This window comes from Oncorhynchus mykiss, chromosome 16 (assembly GCF_013265735.2).
Source record: "Oncorhynchus mykiss isolate Arlee chromosome 16, USDA_OmykA_1.1, whole genome shotgun sequence".
Taxonomy (NCBI): Eukaryota; Metazoa; Chordata; class Actinopteri; order Salmoniformes; family Salmonidae; genus Oncorhynchus; species Oncorhynchus mykiss.
The window spans coordinates 54242085-54269897 of NC_048580.1; the positions used below are offsets into that span (position 1 = coordinate 54242085).

General features: G+C 42.2%; 1 protein-coding gene across 9 annotated transcripts in view; it reads left to right on the plus strand.

The window, feature by feature from the left end:
• Nucleotides 1-27813, plus strand: part of LOC110492309 (oxysterol-binding protein-related protein 2) — a 36950-nt gene continuing 9137 nt past the window's right edge. For 2 of the 9 annotated variants that reach the window (XM_036947300.1, XM_036947308.1), the window contains exons 1-9: nt 1-127; nt 14685-14869; nt 20748-20871; nt 21273-21348; nt 21519-21785; nt 22022-22119; nt 23051-23233; nt 25166-25273; nt 26494-26583. In XM_036947300.1, coding sequence (XP_036803195.1) covers nt 14833-14869; nt 20748-20871; nt 21273-21348; nt 21519-21785; nt 22022-22119; nt 23051-23233; nt 25166-25273; nt 26494-26583 — 983 coding nt within the window. In that variant the 5' untranslated portion in view covers nt 1-127; nt 14685-14832. Of the gene's footprint in view, nt 128-13279; nt 13373-14034; nt 14191-14404; nt 14427-14681; nt 14870-20747; nt 20872-21272; nt 21349-21518; nt 21786-22021; nt 22120-23050; nt 23234-25165; nt 25274-26493; nt 26584-27813 lie in introns of those variants that run through there. The other 7 variants (XM_036947303.1, XM_036947307.1, XM_036947301.1 and 4 more) reach the window with 7 other exon arrangements.

Below are 27813 nucleotides of genomic sequence, written 5' to 3' on the forward strand. Positions count from 1 at the left end.
TGCCCGATTGGCTTGTCATGAGACCGCCCCTGTGGTCAAGCATTTCCGCTTCTGTGTCAATTCACACAGAGCGTTTGGTCACCCTGTCAAATTAAGTCAAGCGTCACCAGGTGTCCCAAATCTTCAGGTACAGTAATTATTTAACACTATATGTGACAGTTCTCTGAGTTTTGTGCATGGAATGGAATGTGAAGAAGTGCAAACTTGTGCTTAATCTTTGTTTTGATGCTAGCTAACAAGCTTTTCTCGACGAGCTCTCGGGACCAGCTAGCTAACTTTCTAGCTGAAGCAAGACATCACTTCCATAGTTTGTTTGGTTTATTTTATGTAGCAAGTAAATTCAGTGTTATAAAGGTTGGTGTCGCATTGATGTAATGTTAGCTCCCTAGCCAGCCAATAGATTTGATAACGTTAACACTTACTAGCTAGTTACTGTAACATAGCTAACTTAGCTAATGTCTCCCTCCTATTAATTCCCTACTATATCTAGTCCCATGTTTAGTTAGCTAGCAACCTAATCTAGCTTTGAGCAATAAAATGCATTTACTTTCACTGCCATCCCTGGCTACTACCGACATCGGAGACTTGTTCAGGGAATGCAATACATGGGCATAATTTAAGACACTATTATCCAGAGCGATTTACATTACAGGAGAAATTAGGGCCTTGCTCAAGGGTACATAGACAAAACCGTTGATTCGAAACAGCAACGTTTTTGTTACTGGCCGAACGTTCTTAACCGCTAGGCTACCTGTCGCACTAAAGGTGGGGATCAAATTGGATTTGTCACAGGCACCGAATACAACAGGTGTAGGACCTTACCGTGAAATACTTACAAGCACTTAACCAACAATGCAGGTCAAGAAAAAGTTAATACAATATTTACCAAATAAACTGAAGTTAAAAAGTAACACAACAACGAGCCAATAATATACAGGGGGTACCGAGATAAATGGTATGTCTGTCTGTGTCAATGCTGTCTGTATCTGTCAAGATGCGGAGAGCTATCTGCTCCATCAGCTAATGTTAGAAGATGTTCTGGCCGCTGTTAACCTCTGTCTGTGCTGGAAATGGGCCACTGTGACATTAGGCAGCTTCATGTTATTTGAAGTACCAGCATCTTGACAGAAATCAAGAAATGGTGAATTGTACAGATGTAGTGTGAATCCCATTTACATGATGCACAATTAGAGTAAAGATTCAACTTTGTTGACAGATAAATCCCCATGGGAATAGCCTGTGTAAGGTGACTTTCTGTAATTGCCCGCACCAATCAATTAGCAGCATCCATTTCAACCCACGCATCTCTCATACTTACACAATCCTCAGAGGCCCTAGGTGTGTCAGCACTCAACATGACAAATTAGGTTTATGCCTGGAGGTTAGTCATTACCATTGAGGACTATGGAAAAGTCTCTGACATGGTTGGTGCTTCAGGTATACAGTTTAAAGCACATCGCTCCTCTTGATGTTTTTGAGTTCCGGGGAGGATGCAGGAGAAGTTTTGGGGGCAGGATCCTCCTAGGTAGTAGTGTGTGTGACTGTTCTCCCAGGTTTCAGGTGACGCTGCATTGTGCTGACTCACTCTCTAGCTCGTACTAAGTGGGTGTGTATCTGCAGACACCTGCAGCAGTGTCTTGCCCTGCCATTGGTTGCCTCATTATCAGTGTCAAAAGGTTTTAAGGTTACATTCCTCAAGGCTTACCCTGAGGGACACCAGGCCGGAACGTAGCAACTTCCTCAATGTTTGTCTTTTATACATTGTCAATGTTGTCACAGGCGTGTGTTGGTGGTTTTCTTTTGTCAGTTAAAGTTCGATTCACAGAGTACCAGATAAAGCCCCACATTTCCTAGAATGTCCTACACCCGGAGCAATGTAAACCCATGGCCCTGTGCTTGACTATTAGTACCTACCTTTAATCAAATACATTTTTATTGGTCACATACACATGTTTATCAGATGTTATTGTGGGTGTAGTGAAATGCTTGTGTTTCTAGCTCCAACAGTGCAGTAATATCTAACAAGTAAGAGTACAACAATGGAAATAAGTCCCAGACTTTTGTGTGTTATCCTCAATGATTTTATTCATGTGCATGTATGACTTACGTTTTATGTGTGCTTGTTTTTTAAAATGGTCAAATTAATAAACTAAACTAAAAGTAATATCTAACAATTTCACAGCAATACACACAAATTGAAAGTAAAGGAAGGGAATTAAGAATATATAAATATTTGGACGAGTAATGTCGGAGCGGCGTAGACTAAAATACAGTAGAATGGAATACAGTAAATACATATGAGATGAGTAGTGCAAAATATGTAAACATTATTGAGGTGATTAGTGTGCCAATTATTAGTGGCCAGTGATTACAAGTCTATGTATATAGGTTAGCAGCCTCTTAAGGGGCTAGTGATGGCTGTTTAACAGTCTGATAGCCTTGTGATCGAAGCTGTTTTTCAGTCTCTCAGTCCCAGCTTTGATGCACCTTTACTGACCTCACCTTCTGGATGATAGCGGGGTGAACAGGCAGTGGCTCGGGTGGTTGTTGTCCTTGAGGATCTTTTTGGCCTTCCTGTGACATCGGGTGCTGCAGGTGTCCTGGAGGGCAGGTAGTGTGCCCCCGGTGATGTGTTGGACAGACCGCACCACCCTCTGAAGAGCCCTGTGGTTCGGGGGGTGCAGTTGCTGTACCAGGCAGTGATACAGCCTGACAGAATGCCCTCAATTGTGCATCTGTAAAAGTCTGAGGATTTTAGGTGCCAAGCCAAATTTCTTCAGCCTCCTGAGGTTGAAGAGGCACTGTTGCGCCTTCTTCACCACACTGTCTGTGTGGGTGGACCACCACAGTTTGTCAGTGATGTGTGAGGAACTTGAAGCTTTTCACCTTCTCCACCGTGGCCCCGTTTGTGGATAGGTGGGTGTTCCCTCTGCTGTTTCCTGAAGTCCACGATCAGCTTTATTAACTCGGTGTGTTTTTTCTATCCTGTCTCAATATGATTTACTTTTCTACCAGTTGTCCTTTTCCAAGTTTGACTCATCGCTTACACTATAAGTCACTCCCATTCTCAATCATCACCATGTAGATTCATTTTTGTAGACACTCACGCTAACCTTTCCACCACTACAGCTGTCAATGGCATTTATTCAGAGATTTGCGGCGAAGGATTGAAAGCCAGGCCTTTCTCTTGATTTCAGTCATTATGCCTAGTCTAGCCTATTGATTGACTGCTTTCTTATTTTTGGTTTTCTGCTATGGGCCTTGTGATGGCTGTTTCAATTCCAATTTGAGGCTGTGATAGTAGAAGTCAACCATCATTCTAAAGAGAGTAGACCACTTTCTGCATTTTGAGTATATGTTTCAAAGGCATTGTTACTAACATGTTGGACAGGTGTAGGGTATGTAATGGGCGATTCATGCCAGCGGGTGCGGAAAGTATTTTTGGTATCTGATTCTTCTGGCAATTCTCACATAGAAACTTCATTGGAAGGAAGGATGTTTGACATGCTTTTTACAAAATGTTTTTAGAAAATCATGAAAAGTGGCCATTTTAGGCCCTTTTTAGCCTAAAATGACCTTATGATCCGTGAACCATACATGATACAGACATCTTGGTCATTATACTCCAAAATATGGAGCATGTCTATATGCTGAAATACACATTTGGACAAATGTATTCAAAATTAAAAATAGGAATATCTCAACTACTCTTTTAGATTTAGTACATTTTAATCCATTGTTTGGAACTAAATACTCTATAAGTGCATACAATTTCCAGAGTGGGCTCTACTAATTTTGAAGTTCTGATAAACGTTATGACACCACCAACACACTATAATGGTAAATGGATTCCAAGGCAGCTCCCTCTGCTGGTGATTTCCTGAAAGTGCAATCCTAAAGGAGGGCTGTGATTGGTCATTGAGCTACAACTTATAAGTACCAGAGTTCAATGTCTTAAAATAAGCTAAATTAAAAATGATCGTTTTGAGTTATTGATATTAAAGGCCCACCTCAGAGGAAGTTGCCACACCGATTTCGAGTAATTCCTGTCGTAGACCAGAAATTCTCATTTAGATTCCACCTCAAACGGACACAGGCTGCTAATACATACATATTCAGGGTGGAAACATTGTGGTGATTTCCAAGTGTAGCAGAGAAATAACAACAAATAGTGCATTGACTGACAAATGCCCGTGTAACTAGCTAGGATGCTAACCAAAGCCAGCTAATGAAAGTTATGTGAGCACCATTTCAGTTAAGACAGCCATACTGTACTAGCCTACCTGTTGAGATGAATGTCAGCTTAACCATGAGCTGTTGAGGGTTGATAATTCCAGTGAAACCGTGTCGGATTTCAGAAGTCATTAATATTTGGATATGTATACTAGAGGTCGACCGATTAATCGGAATGGCCGATTAATTAGGGCCGATTTCAAGTTTTCATAACAATCGGAAATCTGTATTTTTGGGTGCCGATTTAAAAATAAATAAATATATATTATTATTATTTTTTTGACACCTTTTTATTTAATCTTTATTTAACTAGGCAAGTCAGTTAAGAACACATTCTTATTTTCAATGACGGCCTAGGAACGGTGGGTTAACTGCCTCGTTCAGGGGCAGAAAGACATATTTTCACATTGTCAGCTCGGGGGATCCAATCTTGCAACCTTACAGTTAACTAGTCCAACGCAATAACGACCTGCCTCTCTCTCGTTGCACTCCACAAGGAGTAGTAAGCCAAGGTAAGTTGCTAGCTAGCATTAAAACAATGCATTTTTTTTGTAATTTGTAATTTTTTTAATCGGTATCAGCTTTTTTGGTCCTCCAATAATCGGTATCGGCGTTGAAAAATCATAATCGGTCGACCTCTAATGCATACAGACATGATCAAATACCTATATTCATAGTTCTCTCTGTTATTTCAAATCAAAGTTTATTTGTCACGTGCGCCCAATACAAGTAGACCTTACAGTGAAATGCTTACTTACAGGCTGTAACCAATAGTGCGGAGAAAAAAGTGTGTGTGTGTGTGTGTGTGTGTAGGTAAGTAAAGAAATAAAACAACAGTAAAAATACATTTGAAAATAAGAGTAGCAAGGCTATATACAGACACTGGTTAGTCAGGCTTATTGAGGTAGTATGTACATGTAGGTATGGTTAAAGTGACTTTGCATATATGATGAACAGAGAGTAGCACTAGCGTAAAAAGAGGGGCTAGCGGATGGTGGGACACTATGCAGATGTTTGGGCCAATTGAGGTAGTATGTACATGAATGAATAGTTAAAGTGGCTGCATTTAAGATAAACGGAGAGAAACAGCAGCGTAAAATAGGGGTTGGGGGGTGGCACACAATGCAAATAGTCCGGGTAACCATTCAGTAGTCCTAGACTTGACACTCCGGTACCGCTTGCCATGCGGTAGTAGAGAGAACCGTCTGTGGCTGGGGTTTTTGACAATTTTTAGGGCCTTCCTCTGACACCGCCTGGTGTAGAGGTCCTGGATGGCAGGCAGCTTTGCCCCAGTGATGTACTGGGCCGTACGCACTACCCTCTGAAGTGCTTTGCGGCCGGAGGCCGAGTAATTGCCGTACCAGGCAGTGATGCAACCAGTCATGCTCTTGATGTTGCAGCTGTAGAACCCTTTGTGGATCTCAGGACCCATGCCAAATCTTTTTAGTTTCCTGAGGTGGAATAGGCTTTGTCGTGCCCTTTTCACGACTGTCTTGGTGTGTTTGGACCATTCTAATTTGAAGCTCTCAACCTGCTCCACTACAGCCCCGTCGATGAGAATGGGGACGTGCTCGGTGCTCTTTTTCCTGTAGTCCACAATCATCTCCTTGGTCTTGGTTACGTTGAGGGATAGGTTGTTATTCTGGCACCACCCGGCCAGGTCTCTGACCTCCCTATAGGCGGTCTCCTCATTGTCGGTTGTGTCGTCAGCAAACTTAATGATGGTGTTGGAGTCGTGCCTGGCCATGCAGTCGTGGGTGAACAGGGAGTACAGGAGGGGACTGAGCACGCACCCCTGGGGAGCTCCAGTGTTGAGGATCAGCGTGGCAGATGTGTTGCTACCTACCCTCACCACCTGGGGGCAGCCCGTCAGGAAGTCCAGGATCCAGTTGCAGAGGGAGGTGTTTAGTCCCAGGTTCCTTCGCTTAGTGATTAGCTTTGAGGGTACTATGGTGTTGAATGCTGAGCTGTAGTCAATGAACAGGATTCTCACATAGGTGTTCCTTTTGTCCAGGTGGGAAAGGGTAGTTTGGAGTACAATAGAGAGTGCATCATCTGTGGATCTGTTTGGGCGGTATGCAAATTGGAGTGGGTCTAGGGTTCCTGGGATAATGGTGTTGATGTGAGCCATTACCAGCTTTTCAAAGCACTTCATGGCTACAGACGAGAGTGCCACGGGTCTGTAGTCATTTAGGCAGGTTGCCTTTGTGTTCTTGGGCACAGGTACTATGGTGGTCTGCTTGAGGCATGTTGGTATTGCAGACTCAATCAGGGGAATGTCGAAAATGTCAGTGAAGACACCTGCCAGTTGGTCAGCACATGCCCGGAGCACACGTCCTGGTAATCCATCTGGCCCCGCAGCCTTGTGAATGTTGACCGGTTTAAAGGTCTTACTCACGTCGGCTACGGAGAGTGTGATCACACAGTCATCCGGAACAGCTGATACTCTCCTGCATGCCTCAGTGTTGCTTCCCTCGAAGCGAGCATAGAAGTGATTTAGCTCGTCTGATAGGCTTGTGTCACTGGGCAGCTCGCGGCTGTGCTTCCCTTTGTAGTCTGTAATAGCTTGCAAGCCCTGCCACATCTGACGAGCGTCGGAGCCGGTGTAGTATGATTCAATCTGTATTGACGCTTTGCCTGTTTGATGGTTCGTCGCAGGGCATAGCGGGATTTCTTGTAAGCTTCCGGGTTAGAGTCCCGCACCTTGAAAGCGGCAGCTCTACCCTTTAGCTCAGTGCGAATGTTGCCTGTAATCCATGGCTTCTGGTTGGGGTATGTACGCACAGTCACTGTGGGGACGACATCCTCAATGCACTTATTGATAAAGCCAGTGACTGATGTGGTGTATTCCTCAATGTCATCGGAAGAATCCCGGAACATGTTCCAGTCTGTGATAGCTAAACAGTCCTGTAGTTTAGCATCTGCTTCTGGTGCTTCCTGGTTAAATTTTTGCTTGTAAGCAGGAATCAGGAGGATAGAGTTGTGGTCGAGTTTACCAAATGGAGGGCGAGGGAGAGCTCTGTACCCATCTCTGTGTGTGGAGTACAGGTGATCTAAAAAATAATAATTCTCCCTCTGGTTGCACATTTAACATGTTGATAGAGATTTAGTTGAACTGATTTACGTTTCCCTGCATTAAAGTCTCCGGCCACTAGGAGCGTAGCCTCTGGGTGAGTGGTTTCCTGTTTGCTTATTTCCTTATACAGCTGGCTGAGTGAGGTCTTAGTGCCGGCATCTGTCTGTGGTGGTAAATAAACAGCCACGAAAGGTATAGCTGACAACTCTCTAGGCAAGTAGTGTGGCCTGCAATTTATCATAATATACTCTACTTCAGGCGAGCAAAATCTAGAGACTTCCTTAGATTTCATGCACCAGCTGTTGTTTACAAATATGCACAGACATCCCCCCCCCCTCCCTGCTCTTACCGGAGTGTTCTGTTCTGTCCTGCCGGTGCAGCGTGTATCCCACTAGCTGAATATCCATGTCGTCATTCAGCCACGATTCCCTGAAGCATAGGATATTACAGTTTTTGATGTCCCGTTGGTAGGATATTTGTGATCGTACCTCGTCTAGTTTATTGTCCAATGATTGCACGCTGGCGAGTAATATTGACGGTAACGGCAGCTTTCCTAGTTGTCTTCTGCGGGTCCGGATGAGGTATCCGGCTCTTCTTCCTCTGCGTCGCTTCCTTTTGCGAATAATTGGGCTGTCTGTCCTGTGGGGTGTTTGGAGAATATCGTGTGAGTCCTACTTGCTGCTGTTGTTGTTGAAAAAATCTTTGTCTAACCCGAGGTGAGTGATCGCTGTCCTGATATCTAGAAGCTCTTTGTCTAATCCGAGGTGAGTGATTGCTGTCCTGCTATCCAGAAGCTCTTTTCTGCTGTAAGATACAGTTGCAGAAACATTATGTACAAAATAATTTACAAATATTGCGGGGAAAAAACACAATAGCACAATTGGTTAGGAGACTGTAAAACGGAGGCCATCTCCTCTGGCGCCATTATGTCCATGGTAGCTTCATGTTGCTAATGTTTAGTATACTCAGTGTGTTTAGTATACTCAGTGCATTATCTAAATTGCAGCCAAGAATTCGTTGTAGAAATAGGTAGAATATAAGCTCCGGTAATATGGATGGCCTAACTATTGAACGGTTTGGAGTGTGCGCTGAAGTAATGGAAGGGTTCGATACTGCTACCAAAAGAGTCACCAAGCCTGAAAACTTTGCCGTGGTATAGTTTCGGTATCCATGGCCGAGCAGCCATACACAAAGGCCTTTCCTGTTTAAGCATGGCAATGCCCCCGTGCGCAAAGCGAGGTCCAAATAGGAATGGTTTTTGAGATTGGTGTGGAAGAACTTGACTGGCCTGCAAAGAGCCCTGACTTCAACTCCATCAAACACCATTTGGATGAATTGGAAAGATTCTGTGAGCCAGGCCTAATCGCCCAACATCAGTGCCCAACCTTTGACTATTGGATGTTCTTATAGGCACTTTAGTATTGCCACTGTAACATTATAGCTTCCGTCCCCCTCCTCGCTCCTACCTGGGCTCGTCAATGTGTTCCTGGTTCAACAGCCAACCTCGAAGCAGCGTTACCCATGCAGAGCAAGGGGTACAACCACTCCAAGTCTCAGAGGGAGTGACGTTTGAAACGCTATTAGCGCGCACCCCGCTAACTAGCTAGCCATTTCACATTGGTTACACCAGCCTAATCTCGGGAGTTGATAGGCTTGAAGTCATAAACAGCTGCTGGCAAACGCACGAAAGTGTTGTTTGAATGAATGCTTACGAGCCTGTTGGTGCCTACCATCGCTCAGTCAGACTGCTCTGTCAAATCATAGACTTAGTTATAACATGATAACACACAGAAATATGAGCCTTAGGTCATTAATATGGCCGAATCAGGAAACTATCATCTCGAAAACAAGACGTTTATTCTTTCAGTGAAATACGGAACCGTTCCGTATTTTATCTAACGGGTGGCATCCATAAGTCTAAATATACCTGTTACATTGCACAACCTTCAATGTTATGTCATAAAATTCTGGCAAATTAGGTGGCCCAAACTGTTGCATATACACTGACTCTGCGTGCAATGAACGCAAGAGAAGTGACACAATTTCACCTGGTTAATATCGCCTGCTAACCTGGATTTCTTTTAACTAAATATGCAGGTTTAAAAATATATACTTCTGTGTATTGATTTTAAGAAAGGCATTGATGTTTATGGTTAGGCACACATTGGCGCAACGATACGCACCGCATCGATTATATGCAACGCAGGACACGCTAGATAAACTAGTAATATCATCAACCATGTGTAGTTAACTAATTGATTGTTTTTTATAAGAAGTCTGAGTATGCAGGCCATGGAAGAAGTGGGACATTTTCGTCTTCCTTTGCTTCCATGGGGCCGTGCATTATCATGCTGAAACATGAGGTGATGGCAGCGGATGCATGGCAATGGGCCTTAAGATCTCGTCATGGTATCTCTGTGCATTCAAATTGCCATCAATAAAATGCAATTGTGTTCATTGTCCGTAGCTTATGCCAGCTAATACAATAACCCACCGACAAAAATGGAGCACTCTGTTCACAACATTTACATCAGCAAACTGCTCGCCCACACGACGCTATACACTCTGTCTGCCATCTGCCTGGTACAGTTAAACCGGGATTAATCCGTAAAGAGCACACTTCTCCACTGCATTTGCCCACTCAAGTCGGTTACGACCCCGAACTCCAGTCAGGTCAAGACCCTGGTGAGGACGACGAACATGCAGATGAGCCTCCCTGAGATGGTTTCTGACAGTTTGTGCAGAAATTTGCGCATGGTTACATGGTCTGCGCTTTTGAGGCCGGTTGGAAGTACTGCCAAATTCTCTAAAATTACATTGGAAGCGGCTTATGCTAGAGAAATTATGATTGAATTCGCTGCAACAACTCTGGTCGGCATTCCTGCAGTCAGCATGCCAATTGTACAGTCCCTCAACTTGAGATATCGATATCTGGGGCATTGTGTTGTGACACTGCACATTTTTGAGTGGCCTTTTATTGTCCCCCAGCACAAGGTGCACCTGTGTAATGATCATGCTGTTTAATCAGCTTCTTGATATGCACTTCTGTCAGGTGGATGGATTATCAATGGAGAAATGCTCACGCTAGCTTTACACACTCACACACGCGCGCACACACTCTCCAGGCTTTGTGTTCTCTCTTAATGGGGCTCCTGGGTGTGTTGGTCCCATTTGTTATTTTGCTCTCAGCTAACCCCTAAGAAGCCACTCTGCTTGCCAAACGGGATTCTATTCAATTTTCTCAGGTCGTTGCTGTAGCTACCATTCCTCAAAGTCCATGTCCTCACAGGCACACGGAGGTATGTGTGTGTGTGTGCCAAATTTCACTGTGTGTTTGTGTGTGTCTGTGCCTCTCGCATGATGACAGCTCTCCATGGCTGAGGCTCTCTTCCCTTTCTCTCTCTCTCGTCTCTGACTTCCGCTGGTTTTGGATGTTGTTTACCAACCACACAGGACCGTACTAGGAGCAGCATAGAGAATTTGAATGGCATAATGGGTTGGCAACGGCTCTATCTCCATTATTACTGTCTACAGCTGTAGCCTCAGACAATCTGTCTGATGGGTTGCTAGTCTCTCATTAGCCTGTCAAGTGTTCTTCCAACGTCCTTTAAGGAGTCAGTTATCTGAATCTGTCAGTTAGGTTGTGTTGCTCTTGTTGGTTTAAGTGACAATTTTGCTCATGGCAGTCAAGGCTTCGGATGTGTGTATTGTAGTTGCACCTGTCGTGTCCGAAGGAAAGCAATCGGTTGGACCTTAGACTGTGTTGATCAAATGACAGTTTGGACCTTATATTTGTGTCCCATTTAGGTAAATGATGGTTAGGCCTATTTGTTCTCATGACTGTTAATAAGAGATTTGGGCTGCCAACTGTATGAAATGTTCAATCAGTAAGATGGCCAAACAAATGTAGAGTAACAACAGTTGAGTTGTGTGTAAGTTACCTTAAGAAACTCCTACCTTAAGAAAGCTCCTCCCCTGTTGACCCAGTCTCTAGCCACCAGACCGACTGTAGCGTTATCCTCTGGGTCATACTGTGCTCTTTTTCATCGCACTAAATAGACTTATGAGTGAGCGAGTAGTTAGTGTGTGATAACGTATCGTTTACCTATGATGCATATGGCATGATATGGTGCCATGTCTCTAACACTTACGTAATCCTTAATGAGAGGTCGATGGAGTGAGTGTGACATGACCTGAGAGATGGTAACAGCCAATCAGATGGCTCACACGGGGAACGGGTGGAGAGCAAGGTCTCATATGTTCAGATATGAGTAGGTCTCTACTGTTGTCTGTTACTGATGCCTCTGTCTGCTGATGGACTTAGAGTTACGCCAACAGCCTAGGGAACTTTCAAAGGCCAAGGATGGGGTCAGCAGTGGGAGGTCATAGTTGCTCCTCAAGCATTTTATCTAATTATTGGTCAATGTCTGCTTTCTTAAGCCATAGGCCTACTTCAACTCTCCTCACCCCTTAGTTCTAGCATAGATAGGCAAAACCATAATCATCGATTCATTTGACACATGATGAATGCATTAAAGTGTCATAAAAGTTGCCTAAACACTTTCTTGTGTGAGGTGACTAGTGTTGAAGAAACGTCTACTTTTTCGATCCTAGAATATGAAAAACGGTTTGGTACTTTCAAATGTCAAATGTCTGCCGTCGTCTACTGATTGAGCGTACCGTTCCTGCTCCCCTTAGTCATTGCCAGCTCTAGCCTGTCCTGAGGAACCACTGCACTCACTGGGAGTATGGGCTGTATGCTACACAGAAGTTAACACACTTAAATAATGCACGTACAATATTTTATAACTGTCCATTACAGGCTACAAGTCTTCACATTGCAAGAAGATACCGGTAGCTTCCAGCTTTGTGGGCTAACTTTCCGTGCTAGCTTACAGCTGAAGCTAACATAAATTCACTACCCGAGTACTGTGTTTGTCACAATATGCAAACCATAATGCAAAATATTGCTAATTTCAAATCTGATTGTCCCAAAAAACATTAGTCATTCACTTTGTCTCCCCCGCCTCACGTCTCTCCCAGTCAAGATCATCTTTGCTCAAGCCTTGAATGGACTCTGTGTGTGAATGACATATTGGGTCTTAAAGAGACAGCGCACACTTTTATATAAGAAGAGATTGCTTCATCTATGCAAATGTTGTGGATCAGTGGTGACTCGGTTAATTAATGCTCCAGATAATTTACTGATTTAATTACTGGAATTATTAATTTATCTGATTTTGTTTGATTCATTTGGTTATCCTATCCAAATCTGAGGCACCATTTTTAAGGTTTCAATATAAAGAAACCCTTGACTGAACTCTATCACTAGTCCTCATTAACTGTTATAATGTTAGTAACATCAACAATATACAGGGCATTCAGAAAGTGTTAAGACCCCTTGACTTGTTCCACATTGTTACCTTACAGCCTTATTTTAAAATGGATTAAATAAAATGTTTTCCTTATCAATCTACACACAATATCCCATAATGACAAAGCAAAAGCAGCTTTTTAGAAATGTTTGCAAATGTCTAAAAAAGATAAACATACCTTATTTACATAAGTATTCAGACCCAAGCCTTGAGGTTGAAAGAATTTTCCGTGGAGCTCCAAGACAGGATTGTGACGAGGCACAGATCTGGGGAAGGGTACCAAAACATTTCCGCAGCATTGAAGGTCCCCAAGAACACAGTGGCCTCCATTCTTAAATGGAAGACGTTTGGAACCACCAATGCTCTTGCTAGAGCTGGCCTCCCGGCCAAACTGAGCAATCAGGGGAGAAGGGCCTTGGTCAGGAACCATACCTACTGTGAAGCATGGTGGGGGCAGCATCATGCTTTGGGGCTGTTTTTCAACGGCATGCACTGGGAGACTAGTCAGGATTGAGGGAAAGATGAACGGAGCAAAGTACAGAGAGATCCTTGATGAAAACCTGCCCCAGACTAACTTTTCTCTTTTTGTCCTTAGTCTTTACTTACCCAGTACCAGTAACGCCTCAAACACATTCACTGGTGAACTTTGGACTGTACCACGATCGCTAAGCGTGGAGGAGACCTGTTGGTGAGTAAGCCCTATGTATTCAGTTCCACACAGAGGATTGGTCACATCTAAAAATAGCTTTATTATGGAGTATTGTGAGTAGATAAGTGGGGGAAAAAAACAATTTAATCAATTTTAGAATAAGGCTGTAACCTAACAAAATGTGGAAAAAGTAAATGGGTCTGAATACTTTCCAAGGTAGCCTATACTGGTAGGAATCCACATACCGATATGGATTTTATAATACCGTCTGTGTCGATACGATGCTAAATAAAGGAAGTTCTACAAATTGTACTACTTCACTGTCAGTTTTGTCCTAGTTTGTTTATGTATAAAACAAATCAGAATGGAAAAAGCCCATTTAAAGCCACTTAGAATGTATGTGTTGCCATCCTAGGGTCATGCACTACTCATGAAACATAATTTAGAACTTTTATTATTCAAAAACATAAAATGCTGTCAGATACCACTATACAGTCAACAGTGAAAAACATTTATATATTTGGGCTAGAGCGCCCAGTCCCGAGGGGGGGGGGGGTGTATTTTATTAACTTTTAATATGGAACTTAGATGTGACCAATCCTCTGTGCAGAACTGAATACATAGGGCTTATGCACCAACCGGTCTCCTCGCTTATCGATCGTGGTACAGTCCAAAGTTCACTAGTGAGTTTGTTTGAGGCGTTCCTGGTACTGGGTATGTAAAGACTAAGGACACAAATAGAGAAGTCAGTCAGTCAGTCAGTCAGTCACCCTCCCTAGTTGTCCTACACCCAGAAAAACCTCCTAGACCACAGGCTAGGTCTGAATAGGGAGACTAACCAGACAGCAGAACAGCAGGTAAGGCTAACGCACAGAGAGAGAAAGTTCAGGATCAGATTAACACCAGACCGACCGACAGACTGACACAGCAAATGGCAGCCATTTTACTCCTGTGTTTGGTTATGTAATTTGAGCACTGTTTGTTTGGGCTCAGTGGACCATACAGGCCACCACTTACTGGGTCCACTCCAAACCAGAAACCACAGCTACTAGACTAGAGGGACAGCAAGGAGAAGAGTTCATATAGTCTACTGGTAAATGAGTGTGTTGTGAAATTAATAGGAGTTTCATGGACAGATTGCCTAGTTGTATTGTTGTTGATGTGTGATCGTTAATGGTGGTCTGTCTGGGTCATTCATTTGACACAAAATTGAAGAAAACGGACTGAAACAGGGAGGGACTACCTGGACTTGTCTAATAAGAACTGCTCGTTTTTGGTTTCCGTTGCAAAACATTACGCTACAGTGTGCATTAATGAATACAACCCTGACCTGATTGTCTTTGTCCAGCAGGTTTGCTGTGTGAGCTGCTGCCTGTCCTGACGTGGAGGAGGAGGCATTTGAAGTGCCAGTGACCAGTGAGGCTCACTAGAGGGACCATGCTTTAGAGACTCACCTCTCTCTCCGCTAGCACCTGGAGGTCTGACTTTGACCCTGTACAATGAACAACGATGACGAGTTCTACGATGCAGTCACAGGTGGGTGTCCCTGTCTGCACGGGCGGCGGGCCTAGATAATAGAATTACTTACAAGAACTTCAAATGTTACCACATAGTTGTAGGAGAATAGAAGACACACACAGAGACAGAGCATTGACAGTGACTTAAGTTATTTATCATCACTCTTGTCATGGTCATGTTCAGCAGGTTCAAAATGGGAGTTTTTAAAACAGGAAGGGCTACCAGGAAATGTTCATTTTTCTTTTTTCGCTAAATTCTCAAATACATTGTCTCCTGTTTATACCTACTGAACATGACCTTGTTGTGGTCTTAACATTTAATGGCTCTTGCCATTTTGGACTGTTGCGCTTGACACACTTATGGGCAGGACTCAGGAGTTAGAGATGTGTCTTTTGTACTTTAGCTCACACAGTGGCCCAGTGCCACACAGTAACCTTAGCAGTCGAACTGATAGCTTCAATCATGCAGCGAAGCACCGCCGCGGCGCATGATATTTTACAGCCAAGGCTCCAGCAGACGCAAACTCCTTTGTCGGCTACTTTTGTCTGTGCACGTGTGCGATTGGCTGGGGAACAACGTGTATGTGCTGGTGGCTCCTTGGCTCTGTGGAGAAACAAACTTGCGGAGGTGTGCGTGCATGTGTGCATGTGCGTGCGAGGGGATGAAAGGATGGACAAAGGGAGAGCCTGCTGAACGTGAGGTGAACTGCAGATCACACAGTGTCATCAAGTTATTGTTTATGGCTATCAGATATTCTTATGAATCCCAGATCAGATTTCTTTGGGTGTTTCGGGTTGACCTATCTAATTATTTATTAGTTAATTATTTATAGCAAATAAATGCTTAGCTCAGAGTCGGTGTATGTTGTGTCAATTTGTATCACGTCATAGTGCATTAGTTCTGTGGCCCCCTCCCATGTAGTCATTTCTTTCACCTGTAGCCTAATTGTAAGACTGTCAAATGTCAGACTGTTTACTTACTTGTTATTATACAGCGCATTCGGAAAGTATTCAGACCCCTTCACTTTTTCCACATTTGATTACGTTACAGCCTTATTCTAAAATGGATTAAATACATTTTTTTCCTCCAAATCTACACACAATAACCCATAATGAAAAATGTAAAAAAACAAAACATATACCTTAATTACATAAGTATTCAGACCCTTTGCCATGAGACTCGAAATTGAGCTAGGGACATCCTGTTTCCATTGATAATCCTTGATGTTTCTACAACTTAATTGGAGTCCACCTGTGGTAAATTCAATTGATTGGCCATGATTTGAAAAGGCACACACCTGTCTATATAAGGTCCCACAGTTGACAGCGTGTCAGAGCAAAATCCAAGCCTTGAGGTTGAAAGAATTGTCCGTGGAGCTCTGAAACAGGATTGAGTCGAGGCACATATCTGGGGAAGGGTACCAAAACATGACTGCAGCATTGAAGGTCCTTAAGAACACAGTGGCCTCTTAGAGCTGGCCGCCCGGCCAAACCGAGCCATTGGGGGAGAATGGCCTTGGCCAGGGAGTTGACCAAGAACCCGACTCTTCCACGGAGATGAGACCGCCATCTCTGCAGCACTCCACCAATCAGGCCTTTATGGTAGCGTGGCCAGACAGAAGCCACTCCTCAGCAAAAGGCACATGACAGCACACTTGGAGTTTGCCAAAAGGCACCTAAAGGACTCTCCGACCATGAGAAACAGGATTCTCTGGTTTGATGAAACCAAGATTGAACTCTTTGGCCTGAATGCCAAGCGTCACGTCTGGAGGAAACCTGGCACCATCTCTACGGTGAAGCGTGGTGGCAGCATCATGCTGTGTGGATGTTTTTCAGCTAGTCCGGATCGAAGGAAAGCTGAACGACGCAAAGTACAGAGAGGTCATTGATCAAACCTGCTCCAAAGCGCTCAGGACCTCCGACTGGGGCGAAGGTTCACTTTCCAACGGGACATCAATCCTAAGCATACAGCCAAGACAACGCATATAAATGAATGGAACAAGGACTTAAAAATAACTGTTGGCTCAAGATGGAGGGAAAATTGGAGCATAGCTAATGAAATTACAGTTAACGAAAATTTACTTAATACAGTAACTAATGTATAATCAATTCTATACAACTGTCAAAATTCACATTCTACAACACAATGGCAGTCGTGTGTTAAGTGTAAAACTAACAATGATTCAATAATCCATGCTTTCCGGGAATGCTGTAAAGTGATGACTGCTTTGCACACTCTTGGCATTCTCTCAACCAGCTTCTTGAGGTAGTCACCTGGAATGCATTTCAATTAACAGGTGTGCCTTGTTAAAAATTAATTTGTGGAATTTCTTTCCTTAATGCGTTTGCGCCAATCAGTTGTGTTGTGAGAAGGTAGGGTTGGTATACAGAAGATCTATTTGGTAATAGACAAAGTCCATATTATGGCAAGAACAACTCAAATAAGCAAAGAGAAACACCAGTCCATCATTAATTTAAGACATGAAGGTCAGTCATTCCGGAACATTTTCAAGAACTTTGAACGTTTCTTCAAGTGCAGTCGCAAAAACCATCAAGCGCTATTATGAAACTGGCTCTCATGAGGGCCGCCATGGGAAAGGAAGACCCAGAGTGACCCCTCTGCTGCAGAGGATAAGGTCATTAGAGTTACCAGTCTTAGAAATTGCAGCCCATTAATCGTTAATACAATGGAAAAATCAAATATTTATTTTTAATAGCATGGCGACCGATAATAAAAAATAAAAAATGGTACAACGGAAGGCCATGTGGCAAACAATAATGCAGGAACTAGGATGGGAGGTGTGAGCCATGCGTGTCTGGGCAGAGGAGATGTAGTTGGGTTTTGTGTGTGTCTGTAGTTGTTGTTGTGTGTGTTTTTGGTGTGAAGAATATATATATATATATATATATATATATATATATATATATATATATATATTTTTTTTTTAAAGTAATTATAAAATATATTAGGTAACCTTGTCAGGCTAGGTGAGTTATGTAATGTAAAGATCCATTTCCCTAAAACTGTTGAAAATAATTGTTTGACCAAATACAATACTATTTCTCTGTAAACAAATTGAACAAGACTTTCAGCATGCTTATAGAGAGGCACTCAACATGTACTGCACTGAAACAATTACTAATGATTGGTTGAAAGAAATTGATACGACGATTGTGGGAGCTCGACTGTTAAATTTCAGTGCAGCTTTTTGATATTATTGTCCGTAACCTGTTGAAAAAACATATGTTATGGCTTTGCAACCGCCAACATATCGTGAATTCGGAGCTATTGTATTTATCCAATAGAACACCAGAGGGGTTTCTTTTATATAATATTTTCTAATGTTTAACATGTGAAGTGTGGTGTACCGCAGAGCAGCTCTGTGTGTCCATGTATGCTCATTATTCAACCCTATGTGTCAGCAACCACAGCTAGTGAAATCACTGCAACCCTAAACAAAGAGTTGCAGTCCGTTTTAGAATGGGTGGCCAGTAATTGACCGGTCCTGAACATCTCTAAAACTAAGAGCATTCTAGACCTGAGCGTAATAATGGTAATGAATGGTGTGGCTGTTAAGCAAGTTGAGGAAACTAAGTAATTTAGTTTACCATCTAAGGCAACACCATCATGGTCAAAACATGTTGATTCAATGGTTGTAAAGATGGGGAGAGGTCTGTCTGGTGATAAAGAGAGGCTTTTCTTTTTTGACACCACACTCCATAAAGCAAGTCCTGCAGGCTCTAGTTTTATCTTGATTATTGTCCAGTCATATGGGAAACTGCTGCCAAGAAGGATCTAGTTAAGCTGCACCGGCACCAGAACAGAGCGGAATATTGTGCTATTCATCAGTGATATCAATACTAGTCTCTCTTGGCTAAGCATTGATGAGACTGAATGCATCACTTCTTGTTTTTATAAGAAACATTGTGTTTAAAAAAATCCTAATTGTTTGCAGAGTCAACTTACACAGCACTGACACACACTTACCCCACCAGACATGCCACCAGGGGTCTTTTCACAGTCACCAGGTCCAGAACAAATGCAAGGAAACATACAGTATTATACAGAGCCATGATTGAATGGAACTCCCTTCCATCTTATATTGAGCAAGTGAACAGCAAACCTGCTTTCAATAAACAAATAAAACAACACTTATGTGCTCGAGCATTGCAAAATAAATGTACACAAGTTATTCAATAATTTAATCCAAACTGCTTGCACGTCTCAACAAGCTTCTGTGTAGCCAGGCGTTAAAATAGAACTTGGTTCTATTTTTGATGCTTGACGCACTGCAAGTCCCGCCTCTCCCATCCCTTATTGGTTTTTAGGAGCATATACCCATGTGGGTGAGAAAGACGAACTGGGGTCCACACTCCAGTCCAGTTGGTGGTGGTAATGCACCTTTTTAAAGTTGGTTGCCAACTGCCATATAAAGTCAGAAGAAGAAATTACTAGAAACTGACAAGGTTTCCCCTTTTATCTGTGGAATAATTGTCGGAGTAGAGAACATATGATTTTGTGTAACTCAAAATGGGTCCAAATTCTACAAAGATCCAGAAAAAAAGGAGATTGTGCATTTCAGGTAAAATAACAACCCAATATTTAGCTAGCAACTAGCTGGGCATTAATGTTTCATGTGTTTCGACCTGTCCCTAAATTAATCTAGTTGGTTCAGTTTGATTTGATATTTCAACCTGTGTGTCCTGATCGCGTCTGGTGTGGATGTACAAAACCAACATGCGCGCTCGTGCCCGGTCTAGTCAACATGTCACTAAGGTGCTTTTTTTGAGCTCTCCTAGCCTTGCCATTGAGGAACTGAAGCAAACACACTCATCGTTTTTTGTTTGGAACACAGCCCTCCGTCCCCACCTTCATACAATTACTGTTGTTTACACAATCCAAAAACTTTTATAAATGTATAAATCGCAATCTGGGTCAGGTGGGCGTAATTTGAAAGCTTATTCTATTGCCAACATATGTTATATGTTATAAAATAGGATCTTAGTGTTCTGCTTTCAAACTGCACTTCAGACAAATTGTAATTTATGTGCGCATAGAATGGAGTTGTGTTCCATGGCATATTTTTGTCACAATACTACAAACAGTCTTATTCTATTCAGGACTACCCAGGTTAGGCATGCCATCCTTGAAACTGGTTAAAACATAGCGATCAGAAATGTTGATACTGTAAATGACATGAGTCTTCAAATATAGAAATGTGAAGTGCACATTTGGGACTAATGAGTGATTTGATTGTGTAACATCGAAGCTGTATTTATTATAATCCCCAATGTGTCATCTTTCAGAACACATAGTCTCCTTTCAATTTACAGCATTTCACTCCGATTACAAATTTGCAAAAGTTGCCCAATTAGCGGGAGGGATGGGGTCATCTCGTGTGCTCAAGTTTAGAACGGCTGTCAGTCAAAACCCATACAGCGCTGTGAAGTGGATAACCTGAGCTCTGACAGGTATAGCATGTTACTGTATATCCACTACGTTCAAATTTAGGCATTTATCAATGACGAAATCGGCCATTTTCAACCTGTATACGGGATGACGGGCTGTGAGTGGAGAGGCTACCAAACATGTAATCAGATGGTTATCGTCTACAACATCACTATGTCATCAGAGGGTGATTACCTAAGGGCTAGTAAGGCAAGGTCAAAGATCACAAATAGAGCTAGATAAAGCTATAAGAATAATATACTTGTTGGACATAGCCATCAGTCTTGCGTGTTTTCACGGTAATCAATCACTGTTAAGTTTGTCAATGTCCCGACATCTGTGTTAGCTATCCTGCTACAGATGCACGTGCATCACTCAACATGACTGATGGTAAACTTAAAATGGCTCTATAGCCTTTCCCTAATTTGTGTGTGTTTGTCTGTGTTAGGCCTGGACTCTGATGAGTCGTATGAAGGCACGTCGGAGGCCAGTTTTAAAGATGCCGTGGTGTATGATGGCACCCAGAGGAATAATGGTTCCTTGCCACAGGAGAACGGAATCAGGAAACACAGGTACGCTAAGATTCCTGTTGTGTCCTCCTCTCCAGGTCTTCTTTCTCTCCATCCATCTCTTTTTCTTTTCGTTCTCTCTCGCACTCTTTCTCACACTATTGTAATCTGTCTCTTTCTGACTCTGTGTTGCTCTCCCTCTACTGCCCCCCTCCCTCCCTCTCTTTCTCTCACATTCTTAATAGCTTTAACCCTGCTAGAAGACTGGCCAGTCCACATGCTCCATTTATCTCTAACCCAGTCAGCCAGCCAGTCAGTATATAATAACATCCAACAGGTCAGCCTACAGTCACATACTTTAGTAGTGATAGTCATCATGGTGATACTCACCTTCTCTGATTCTCTACAAGACACTAATATGTTGTCTTTGTGTGTTTTGTCTGTCTTATCCTTAAATCTTTCAGGACAACACTACCCGCCCCAATGTTTTCCAGAAACAACTTCAGTGTGTGGGGCATTCTAAAGAAATGCATTGGACTGGTAAGGGCTACAGACCATATCTAAAGAATCACTTCATGATCACACATCTATTTATAGACTATGACATTCTCTAGGTTTCTACACTAAAGAGTTTGAATTCATCCCACTTCTGTGAAGGTATTTGACATTCTAATCTTGCTGCTTTTCTCTGTGTGTGTGCGAGTGTGTAGGAGCTGTCCAAGATCACCATGCCCATTGTGTTCAACGAGCCCCTGAGCTTCCTCCAGCGGATCACTGAGTATATGGAGCACACATACCTCATCAACAAAGCCTGCTCGCTGTCTGACTCCATAGAGCGCATGCAGGTGAGAGCATACACACACCGTAACAACAAAGCCTGCTCGCTGTCTGACTCCATAGAGCGCATGCAGGGGAGAGCATACACACACCATAACAACAAAGCCTGCTCGCTGTCTGACTCCATAGAGCGCATGCAGGTGAGACCATACACACACCGTAACAACAAAGCCTGCTCGCTGTCTCACTCCCTAGAGCGCATGCAGGTGAGAGCATATACACACACCGTAACAACAAAGCCTGCTCGCTGTCTCACTCCATAGAGCGCATGCAGGTGAGAGCATACACACACCGTAACAACAAAGGAAGCTTCCGGTAACCCAGTTGGATGACTAAACAGTAAGAGACAGTGAATCCTCCCCTCGTGTCTTCCCAGGCGGTAGCTGCTTTTGCCGTGTCGGCCGTAGCGTCACAGTGGGACAGAACTGGAAAGCCCTTCAACCCTCTGCTAGGAGAGACCTACGAGCTGACACGGTGAGGGGACAGGACTGCAACACTTCCATACCTAGTTGCATAGAGAGGTGTTGTAAAAAGCTGTGTAGCTCTGGACTGTTCCTCCCTGTCTCTGACTAGACTGCACACTGTATTGGTCTTCAAGCCTTTAATAGGACATCTTTACCTGCTTTCAACCATTAATTTAACAATAATACTTACACTACCATTCAGAAGTTTGCGGTCACTTAGAAATGTCCTTGTTTTTGAAAGAAAAGCACTTTTTTGTGTCGTCCATTAAAATAACACCAAATTGATCCAAAATACAGTGTAGACATTGTTAATGTTGTAAATAACTATTAAAGCTGGAAAATGCAGCTTTTTAATGGAATATCTACATTTATCACCAACCATCACTTCTGTGTTCCAATGTCATGTTGTGTTAGCTAATCCAAGTTACTCAACTAGTCTAAAGAAGGCCAGTTTTATTGCTTCTTTAATCAACAACAGTTTTCAGCTGTGCTAACATAATTGCAAAAGGGTTTTCTAATGATCAATTAGCCTTTTGAAATGATAAACTTGAATTAGCTAACACAACGTGCCATTGGAACACAGGAGTGATGGTTGCTGATAATGGGCCTCTGTATGGCTTTATAGATATTCCATAAAAAATCTGCAGTTTCCAGCTACAATCATCACTAACAACATTAGCAATGTCTACACTGTATTTCTGATCAATTTGATGTTATTTTAATGGCCATTTTTTTTGCTTTTCTTTCAAAAACAAGGACATTTCTAAGTATATGTTCCTCTGTTGACCTTATTTTCAATGTGCTATGATAAGTCTGTATTTTTTCCTCCTCCTGTCCTGCCTATATTATTTTTCTTCCCCTCTCTTTCTCATCCTCCCTTTCTCTTCTCTCTTTTCTCTCTCCTCTGTCTTGCTCTGTCTCGCTCTCTCTCTCTCCCCTAGAGAGGACCATGGCTACAGGCTGATCTCGGAGCAGGTCAGCCACCACCCCCCCATCAGTGCCTTCCATGCTGAAAGCCTAGTCGGGGACTTCGTCTTCCACGGCTCCATCTACCCCAAACTAAAGTTCTGGGGCAAGAGTGTGGAGGCCGAGCCAAAGGGAACCATCACACTAGAACTCCTGAAGTGAGTCAAATCAATCCAATCAAATGTTATTTATCACATGTGCCGAATACAACAGGTGTAGACTTTACCGTGAAATGCTTACTTACCTTCTCTGGTACAAGTGTCCCACCTCGACAACAGCCAGTGAAATTGCAGGGCGCCAAATTCAAAACAACAGAAACCCCATAATTAAAATTCCTCAAACATACAAGTATTATCCACCATTTTAAAGATAAACTTCTTGTAAATCCAACCACAGTGTCCAATTTCAAAAAGGCTTTACTGCGAAAGCACACCATGCGATTATGTTAGGTCAGCACCTAGTCACAGAAAACCATACAGCCATTTTCCAGCCAAGGAGAGAGCTCACAAGTCAGAAATAGTGATTAAATTAATCACTAACCTTTAATCTTCATCAGATAACACTCATAGGAATTCATGTTACACAATACATGTATGTTTTGTTCGATAATGTTCATATTTATATCCAAAAATCTCAGTTTACATTGGCGCGTTAAGTTCAGAAATGCATTGTCTCAAACAAACATCTGGTGAAAGTGCAGAGAGACACATCAAATTACAGAAATACTCATCATAAACATTGATAAACGATACAAGTGTTAAACATACGAATAAAGATAAACTTCTCCTTAATGCAACCGCTGTGTCAGATTTCAAAAAGGCTTTACGGAAAAAGCACACTTTGCGATTATGTTAGGTCAGCACCTAGCCACAGAAACCCATACAGCCATTTTCCAGCCAAGGAGAGTGTCACAAAAGTCAGAAATAGCATTAAAACTAATCACTTACCTTTGAGCATCTTCATCTGGTGACACTCCAAGGTCTCCATGTTAGACAAATGTTTGTTTTGTTCGATAATATCCCTCTTTATGACCAAAAACCTGCTTTTTGTTTTTTGCGTTTTGTCCAGTAATCCAAATGCTTAAGGCGCGTGCACTAAGTCCAGACGAAAAGTTTTAAAAAGTACAATAAAAGTTAGTAGAAACATGCCAAACGATGTTTAAAATCAGTCCTCTGGTTGTTTTTGTCATAAATAATCAATAATATTTAAACCGGACAAAAGCTTTGTCGATAGGAAAGGAGAAACATGGCTGATGAATGGAAATTTCCACTGGCCACTGATTGAAAGTGCTGTATCTCCCTCATTTTTCAGAGTAAAAGCCTGAAACAATGCCTAAAGACTGGCCACATGTAGAGGAAGCCACAGAGCTCGTGAACTGGGTCCTAAGTCTTTGTATGGTGGATAGGCTTTCATTGGAAAAACAGCCTTTCAAAATAATAGTACTTCCTGGTTGGATTTTCCTCGGGTTTTCGCTCGCCTGATCTGTTATACTCACAGACATTATTTGAACCGGTTTGGAAACTTTAGTGTTTTCTATCCAATTCTCCTAATTATATGCATATCCTATCTTCTGGGCCTGAGTAGAAGGCAGTTTAATTTGGGCATGCTTTTCATCCAAAATTCCAAATGCTGCCCCCTACCCTAGTGAAGTTAAGTGCCCTTTTCCAACAATGCAGAGTTAAAAAGAACAACATTTTTTCCTTATTAAAAATAAGAAAAAAATGTATTCAAAAAATAAGGCTATATACAAGGACTACCAGTACAGAGTGAATGTGCAGGGGTACGAGGTAGAGGTAATATGTACATGTACCTGTAAGTATGGTTAAAAGTGTCTAGGCATTCAGGATAGATGATAAACAGTAGCAGCAGCGTATATGAGTGTGTGTGTAGCGTCTATGCATGTGCGTGTGAGCGTATGTAGTGTTTGTGTGAGTGTATGTAGTGAGTGTCAGTGCAGTATGTGTAGGTAGAGTCCAGTGAGTGTGCACAGCCAATGCAAATAGTCCGGATAGCCATTTGATTAACTGTTCAGCAAACGTGTGTGTGAGAATCCATTGTACTGAGGCTTTGTTTGCTCCCCTTCTCCCCAGGCATGGTGAGGTCTATACATGGACCAACCCTTTCTGCTGTGTACACAATGTCATCCTGGGTAAACTGTGGATCGAGCAGTATGGCACTGTGGAGATCCTCAACCACAGGTGAATATAGGAATGGCTATTTTGTTTACCTTAGTTTACCTTCAATTCTTGGTTTGGAAGCATATAAATGTGTTAATATCCACTACTTTCAGTAGAACAGACATAGGGGCAAATCCTAACTTCCACTTCAATACAATGTTCACTTAATCATGCATTAATGTCAATGGGTTAAGTCTTGTTCACACTGGCAGTTTGAAGTGACTCAGATCCAATTTTTTTGCGTTTCCTTTTCGAATCTGATCTTTTTCCTGCAGACTGAACAACCAATAAACACACGGAATCAGATATTCTCAAGTCAAATTCAAACCACATTAATAGGTGATGTTAAATCCGATACAAATTTGATTCCTGGTCATGTTTATTTTAATTTTATTTTACCTTTATTTAACTAGGCAAGTCAGTTAAGAACAAATTCTTATTTTCAATGACGGCCTAGGAACAGTGGGTTAACTGCCTGTTCAGGGGCAGAACTACAGATTTGTACCTTGTCAGCTCGGGGATGTGACTTGTCTGAATGGTTAAATCTGATTTATTGACTCTTAAGTGTTTTTTAGACTTATTTGGCATATCTTGTTACTTGCTAGCTACTCTGTTGACAGTTTGATAAAAACATGATGTGGTAGCTAACTAGCTTATTAATTGTTTACAAACAAATGAGTGAATATGCTAGCAAGCTGAACAGCTAGCTAGCTAGTTGACTCTTGTGGTTAGAAAAAAATGACTAATTTTGAAGTTGAAAGTTGGAGCCTCTTATCCTTTTGAGGCTTAAAGTGTTCATACACTGATTTCGAACAGTCAAAGCAACTGGGAAACTTCTATGGTAGGCGTTGTTGTCACCTTCGCTTGCAACACAAGAACTGCTGAGCAAGAGGAAACCCGAGAACCACCACCAGTCAGCCTTCACCACTGTACACACACCCCCGTCATTACCATGACAACTAGCGTAACCATGTCAGCAAATGACTACAGTCTGAGCATACCGAAATCCACTTTGGTCACTTGTAACTTGCTGTTTGGACAGTCAGTATCCCAAAACGGATTTGAAAAACAAAAGTGATTTGAGCGTTAAGGTCTGCGTTGTGAACAAAGCTTAAGTAAAAATGTGACTTTAGTGGTAGTTAAGATTTGCCCCTGAAGACAGTACTTGAGCCATAATGGTCTGGAAATGAATGATTGTTTATTTTCTCCTCATTCTTCTGGTCTCTGTCTGTCCTGAGCAGTACTGGTGATAAGTGTGTGCTGAACTTCAAGCCATGTGGCATGTTTGGGAAGGAGCTACACAGAGTAGAGGGCTACATTCAGGATAAGAGGTACAGAATGTGGAAGTATTGGCACTCTGATACACCACCTATGGCTTACTTCTCTGGTCCTGAATTCACTGGTCCAGTTGAAGTGTTTTGTGACACACTGCAACAAAAGTATTTACAACGGAAAACATAATATGTGTTCTTATTGGGCAGAGTTGATCAGGGTCACACAGTTTTTCTGGGTAGTCTTAAACAAACCTACTTTGAAACAAAGGTATACACCTTACACATGATTATGGGCTTACAAAACAGAAGACTATGTCATATATACAGTGGTTCTTCCTTTAAAAGTTTTGAGCTTATGCGCGACCGTTTGTGGTAGATGGTGGCAGATAAATTGTGATAAATTGCATCATTCTGGCAACAATGGCTGACACTTAAATAACGTGCCATAGAATTCTGCGGCACCCCCAAGCTGTGCTGCAGTACGCCACAACTTTTAAAGGAAGAACCACTGTAGAGCTGAAATGTATAACATTTTGAGTTTGAGTCACAATATTAATCTTTATATACATCACAAAATACTGAAATATAACATAACTGTTTATTCAAATCAAATGTGCCGAATACAACAGGACCTTACCGTGAAATGCTTACTTACAAGCCCTTAACCAACAATGCAGTTCAAGAAATAGAGTTAAGAGAAGATTGACTAAATTATTTTTATTTTATTTTTATTTAACCTTTATTTAACCAGGTAGGCTAGTTGAGAACAAGTTCTCATTTGCAACTGCGACCTGACCAAGATAAAGCGTAGCAATTCGACACATACAACAACACAGAGTTACACATGGAATAAACAAAACATACAGTCAATAATACAGCAGAACAAAAGAAAACAAAAGGTATATTTACAGTGAGTGCAAATGAGGTAAGTTAAGGAAATAAATAGGCCATGGTGGCAAAGTAATTACAATTTAGCAATTAAACACTGGAATGGTAGATCGGCAGAAGATGAATGTGCAAGTAGAGATACTGGGGTTCAAAGGAGCAAGATAAATAAATAAATACAGTATGGGGATGAGGTAGGTAGATAGCCCATCTGTAAACAGCCCATCTATGTACAGGTGCAGTGATCTGTGAGCTGCTCTGACAGCTGGTGCTTAAAGCTAGTGAGGGAGATGTGAGTCTCCAGCTTCAGAGATTTTTGCAGTTCATTCCAGTCATGGGCAGCAGAGAACTGGAAGGAAAGACGACCAAAGGAGGAATTGGCTTTGGGGGTGACCAGTGAGA